The sequence below is a fragment of the Cebus imitator genome, unplaced genomic scaffold (assembly GCF_001604975.1).
Source record: "Cebus imitator isolate Cc_AM_T3 unplaced genomic scaffold, Cebus_imitator-1.0 Scaffold103, whole genome shotgun sequence".
In the NCBI taxonomy this organism is placed as follows: domain Eukaryota; kingdom Metazoa; phylum Chordata; class Mammalia; order Primates; family Cebidae; genus Cebus; species Cebus imitator.
In genome coordinates this window covers 188,313-194,689 of record NW_016107418.1, presented here as the reverse complement: position 1 = coordinate 194,689, position 6,377 = coordinate 188,313, and the positions used below count along the sequence as shown (strand labels likewise).

General features: G+C 48.7%; 1 protein-coding gene across 1 annotated transcript in view; it reads left to right on the top strand.

Moving 5' to 3' along the window:
• Window positions 1-2,262: 2,262 nt before the first annotated feature.
• RBBP7 (RB binding protein 7, chromatin remodeling factor) overlaps window positions 2,263-6,377 on the top strand; it is a 24,409-nt gene continuing 20,294 nt past the window's right edge. The window contains exons 1-2 of the mRNA XM_017537474.1: window positions 2,263-2,680; window positions 3,463-3,607. Coding sequence (XP_017392963.1) covers window positions 2,665-2,680; window positions 3,463-3,607 — 161 coding nt within the window. The 5' untranslated portion in view covers window positions 2,263-2,664. The remainder of the gene's footprint in view (window positions 2,681-3,462; window positions 3,608-6,377) is intronic.

Below are 6,377 nucleotides of genomic sequence, written 5' to 3'. Positions count from 1 at the left end.
AAACTTCAAGTTGTGACTAAGCACAATCATGAAGTCCATTTAGAATTTGCATTTTCAAAAAATGTAATAAAATCCATCCCTTCCTTGTGTGTGTGCACCTGTTTGCGTCTTACTCTATCAGCTGAGCACGGGAGAGACAAAACGAATAACCCCAGAAAAAGTGCCAGAAAAGATTAGGACCCAGAGCTAAGAGGTTGGGGAGAAAGACAAAACAAACCCAACAGTTCAGCAATCCAAGAGAGAAAACGTATTACTTTTTTTTAATGCAAAAAAAGTAGTTGATGGAGAAAAGGCCAAAACAATTAAATAGAATTAACAGATTCAATTTAACAAAAATGCAAAACTAATGAAATATGCTGTACATATTTTCAGATTCAATGTATGATAATGTGTGAATATTCTCAGAAACTCCCAAAATATTTGTTTCATATTTCTTTCCTTGACCCTCACTGAGGTAAACAGTATTAAGATTTTAAAGCCACACCGTCTGGGAAGATTTCTTTTCTTCCAGTCCTTTAAACATTTCTTTTAATAAGGTTTTGGAAATCATGCCTTCTTATCAGAAATGAGTACACTGTATTAAAGGGATACAAATCATCTCCCAAGCCGCCTCTCGCTTTGCACACGAGGTTCTCTTTGAAGCAGAGCCATAAGGTACAATTATTCTAGAACAAGGTGGGCAAACTGCAGTCCTCCGACTAAATCTAACCCACCACATGGTTTTGTATGGCCCTCGAGCTGAGAATGGTTTTTCCATTTTAAAGTGGTTGAAAAAAAAATCAAAAGAAGATTTTGTGACCCGTGAAAACGATTTCAGTGTCTGTAGTTTTATTGGAACACGGCCAAATGTATACACATTTTCCATGGCTGCTTTGCGCTACAACGCGACAGAGTGAGCAGTTGCCCCTAAAGCTTAAAGTATTTACTATCTGGGTCCTTTTAGAAAAGGTCTGACTAACCAGTGTCCTAATATAAGGGCTGTATTGCTTAAACACCCTTCCAACTCTCCCTCTCCAGCCACCCCCTCCGCCTTAGGCACTAACAAGATTCCTGGACCCCGCCTGGAGGGAGTGCGCTATAATAATGAATTGTATTGTATCGAAAAGAAGACGATAAATATCTACAGAAGGGAATGTGACTGGATCTGCCACTGACTAACCTCTGGGTTTGCGTCCCGGTCAGAAAAGTGGGCATGACAACAGCATCTGCAAGATAGCATCTGAGCATGAAGGCACTTGGAAAGGTATCAAGGCAGCAAATGTTCCGGGGGTGCTTTTGCAAGAGGAGCCTCTCTTGGAGCTGGACGTACGCTTCGGTTCCCTTTGCACGCAGGCACCTTGGTCGCCTCCCCCAACTCCGTCCCCTCTGCTCCAGGCCCTCATTTTTTTCTCTCCATTCCCCTTTTGGCCTTTCAGCAAGCTTTCTCCTTCCCCACCCCCCGCCTCCTCAGGGGCTGCGAAGTTCCCTGGCAAAGCAGGGCGGTAAACAGGCCCAGGGCAGCTCAGTCCAGCTCTCCCCAGCTCCGCCAGCTTGGGGTGGGGTCGCTCTGGGACCCCTGCAGGTGACAAAAATGACTCAGCAGGGGCCGGGGCTGGGATGAGAAAGGAATGCCAGTGCAGTAACAAAATCCCCTGAGGCACGAAGAGGCCGCAAACCGTCATCTTAAGGACCCACATATCCAACAAATTAAAATGTAATTTAATGTAAATCGGCTTTGGCCCGCCGGCGGCCTGTGCCACCACACGCTTCACATTTAGCCGAACAGGGCGGCCAGGCGGCTTTTGCAGGCAGAAAACGCCCGCGGCCTCTCCAAAAGGTCTCCTCCATCTGAGACCAGTCCCACCTCGGCCCGATCGGGCCCCAGGAAAGACCAGTGGGCGGGAGGAGAACATCAGGGAGGCAGAGAATTGCATGTGCGTGATTATCAGAGAGACATTGAAGGCACAGTAATCTCTCGAGAACAGGAACCATTTTCCCCTCTTGCTCTGAGATTTTGCTTGGCTAAGCGGCGGCAGCCACCCTGCCCCCCTCTCGCCCCCACCACCGCTGCCGCTACAAGCAACCACGCCCCGCGGGCCCCAAGGCTCGCCGCCCCCGGGCGCGGTGCCCCCGCGGAGCCGGCCAGCCGCGCCTCCATTCGCCCCGCCCCCGCACGCCCCCATCCGCCCCCGCGGCTGGCCCTGGGAGCGCCGGGCGAGCCCTCGCGCCTGCGCATCGCCAACTTCCTGCCGCGACACGCCCCGCCCACCCCCAGAAGCCCGCCCCCGAACGCCGCGTGAAACCCGCCCGCCGCACTTCATTGGTCGCGGCGCCAGAGCCGTTGGCTCCCAGACCCGCCTCTCCGCCGCCTCTCACTTTTCCCAGGGCGGATGCGCCTGCGCTCAGCTGCCTGGGCGGGCTGGGAGGCGCGGGTTGAAAAGTCTCGTTCCAAGTTTGGAGAGAGAGAGAAGAGCGCCTCAGACCTCGGTACCCGCGAGCGGGGAGGAGGCAGGAAGGAAGGACGCGGCGTCTGGGGAGCACCCAGGCCGCAAGACAGGGCCCGGGCTTTCGTGAGCGGGAAGTGTGTGACCCGCTTGGGAAAGGCAGGAGCGCCAGCTGTCGGGCTGCTCTTGGCTAACTAGGGGAGTCCGAGGCGGCGGCGAGGGGCGAACGACCCGACGCAAGATGGCGAGTAAAGAGAGTAAGAGGCCCTGCGGGGCGGCGCGCGCCGGGGCCGCGGGGGGCGGCGGGCGCGCGAGGCCGCGGCACGCGCCGGCGAAAGGCGCGAATTGGCGTGCGGAGCAGGGGGCGGGGCCGGGCGCGAGGCTGGGCGCGCGCCTCGTGGGGCCTGCGCGGGACGGGACCGCCGAGCCGAGGGCTCCGAGCACTTCCGGAGCCCGGCGCGGGGCCGAGGACTGGGCCCCCCTCCTTCCCTCCCTCCTCCAGCGGCTTCGCTCCCTCCGGCGCCCTCGGCCCCGGGGCGGAGGCGGCCGCCGCCGCCTGGAAGCGAACACCGCGGCTCTTCACACGCGCGCGCGTCGACCGCCTCGGGGTCGCGGCCCTTGTCCGGTGTTGCTGGAGCCCTCCGGCCTATGGCGGCCGAGGCGGGCGTCGTGGGAGCTGGGGCCTCCCCTGATGGGGAATGAAGGGACTGGGCCTGTGGGCTTCTGCTACATGTGCATTTGTCTTACCGAGTGGGTCGCGCAGCCCCTGTACATATAAGTCGTCATCTTAGAACAGGTGCGAACAGCTGTAATAGGGTAAACAATTATATGCAGGAGGTATTGATCTCAACTGAAAAAAATACGCTTCCTGGTTGTGTTAGTATTTTCTCCGCCTCCTGGAAGAGCAGTTAGTTGTCCGTGTCCAAATTAGAGGTAAAAGGAAAACGTACATGAGGTGTGGCCATCTTGAGATGACCTCCAATTTCTGACTTCAATCCATCTCAGCCACTTAATCTTGTGGGCTTTCTCCAAATTTCAGTGTTTGAAGATACTGTGGAGGAGCGTGTCATCAATGAAGAATATAAAATCTGGAAGAAGAATACACCGTTTCTATATGACCTGGTTATGACCCATGCTCTTCAGTGGCCCAGTCTTACCGTTCAGTGGCTTCCTGAAGTGACTAAGTAAGGGTTTCTGGCAACTTTTATTTTGTTTAAATTTAACTGTAGTTCTGAAATTCCTAGTTTTGGCGTTTTATACATAGAACATAAGTATGTAATCAGCCCTTGCATGAGGTGGCAGGTGGTTTTTATTTTCAAAACTTACGTGATTCGTGGGATGATTTCTGGCATATACTGTGGTGTTAAAAGGGGAGACAATCATTGTGAGATTAATAGTTTTCGGAGGAAATAGCGAATGTATTTGACATTGCCTGGGCTTGAATGTAGAGCAACATCTCTCTGGGCCCAAACTAATACATGTCTTTAAAACTTTATTGAAAAATAGAATATATACAGAAAAGTTCACACATTGTAAGTGTATGGCTTGATAAATTTTTACAAAGTAAACACACTTAACAGGCACCCAAGATAAATACATTTTAATTAATAAAGGGAAAAAAGACTTTGTCAACAATTGACCAAAGAATAGGTGTTATCACCGCATGTTTTCACTCATAGACGGGTATTGAACAATGAAGAACACAGGGAGGGGAGCACCACACACCGGGGTCTGTTGGCGGGGGTGATGGGGAGGGACAGCGGGGGGTGGGGTGGAGAGGTTGGAGAGGGATAACATGGGGAGAAATGCCAGATATAGGTGACGGGGGACGAAGGAAGCAAACCACCTTGCCATGTATGTACCTATGCAACAATCCTGCATGATCTGCATGTGTACCCAAGAACCTAAAGTACAATTAAAAAAAAAAAAAAAGGTGTTAATCGGCTTCTAATATGGAATCCACTTTGAGATTGCTGTTAGTCTTCATAAGAGTATTCTTTTCTGTTAGATCTACAGTTTCTCTGGTGGTAATTGCTGGCATTTATTGAGCACTCAGAACAGGGCCTGGCACATCTGAAGAGCCTATGTCCTATTGTTTGTTGTAATCCTCATAATAGTACTATGCTATAGGTACTTTTCATCATCCTTGTTTTACTAATAATGGAACTGGGACTGAGCGTTTAAGTGCTATCCCAAGATCACACAGCTGGCCCCTACATTAGATTTCTCATTCACTTGCACCTTTTCTAGCAGGAACTTGACCATGTACTTTTAAAGTGTGTTAAATACAGGGCCAGGCACAGTGGCTTATTCCTGTAATCCTAGCGCTTTGGAAGGTTAGCTTGAGCCCAGGAGTTCAAGGCTGTAGTGAGAGAGAGACCCTGTCTCCCAAAGAAACAAAAAAAAAAGTGTATTAAATTTGGGTGTTGTGGGCATGTAAGTTAAAGAGTGTTAAATGAAACTCTAACCTAAAAAGAGGATTTTGCAACAAGTCATAAAAATAATCTAATTTTGACCGGGCGTAGTGGCTCATGCCTGTTACCCTAGCACTTTGGGTGGCTGAGGCAGGTGGATTGCCTGAGTTCAGGAGTTCAAGACCAGCCTGGGCAACATGCTGAAATCTCGTCTCTGCTAAAATACAAAAAAAAAAGAAAAAAAATTAGCCAGGCATGGCGGTGTGTGCCTGTAGTTCCGGCTACAGGGAGGCTGAGGCAGGAGAATTGCTTGAACCCGGGATGCAGGGGTTGCAGTGAGCCGAGATCACACTACTGCACTCCAGCCTGGGCGACAGAGCGAGACTCCATCTCTAAAATAATAATAATAATCATAATGAGCTAATTTTATATAAAACTGTTCTTACAGTGACCAGGTTCCACATATGCAAACATTGATTTCCGTACAGATAGGGACTTCCACTGGGTCTCCCATAAATGTAAATATGCAGATGTGGGAAGAGTAGAGAAGAACTAAATGATGAAGACTTGGAAGCATTGACGTTTGCAGCCACCTTTGAACAGATTAAAAACTAGATTACGCATCATATACTCAGGGGTATTCAAGTTCTGGTTTGGAGCATCGTGTACATTTGCCTGTTTTTGTCTGTTAAGCAGATTTAAAATTTATTAACTAAATTTTGGGGATATTTTTGACCCACTGTAACATAATAGAAAAGAGTAGGGTCTTTAAACTTAGAGACCTGGGTTGGAATCATGCCCCTGCTTCTACTTAGCTTCATGAACTAGGGACGTGTTGTCTGGGCTGTAAATGGAGAGGGTGATGGTACTGACTACCTCCATTTGAGGGAATTAAATAAGATCATGCATGTTAAAGTGCCTGATGCAGCATAAGTACACAGCAAGTGGTGACTGATGCTGATTCTCCCACCCCTTCCTGTTCAGAAATAATTTGTCAGGATTGAAATAGCTCTGTGTTTCTTCATTTGGATTTCAATGAAAGCTGCTTGCTGAAGTTATTTTGTATGTGTGTGTGTGTGTGTTACCTATAATATGTAACACTTAGGAATGTAACAAAATGCTTTAATTAAATTATTGCATGCGTATTATGGTGTTCTTTGTATACGAAGATATTGTAGGATTGGGTTGTGGGAAGTGCAGTGGCTTAGAGAATGTAAGAAAATGCCAAGCAGCCTGCATTCTTGTATGTTGAGGATTGCTGTGTGGGGCTTTGCAGGGTTCAGTTTGGGGTATAAAGGGACTGTGTTTTATTACCATATAGAACAATAAAAACGTTGGCTATTCTCAGTGCCTGACCCTGAGGAACTAGACCCTATTCCACCCCATATGCCCTTCTTCTGCCAACTTACAACATGCTTCATAACAGTTACTTGGACTTTCTGAGCTATTGTCCTTCGATTGAGTTAGGTAATTGTCCAAATAATTGATTTTGATTTGGCTTTTTTTTTTTTCCTTTTCTTCTCTCTCAAAGATAACAAGT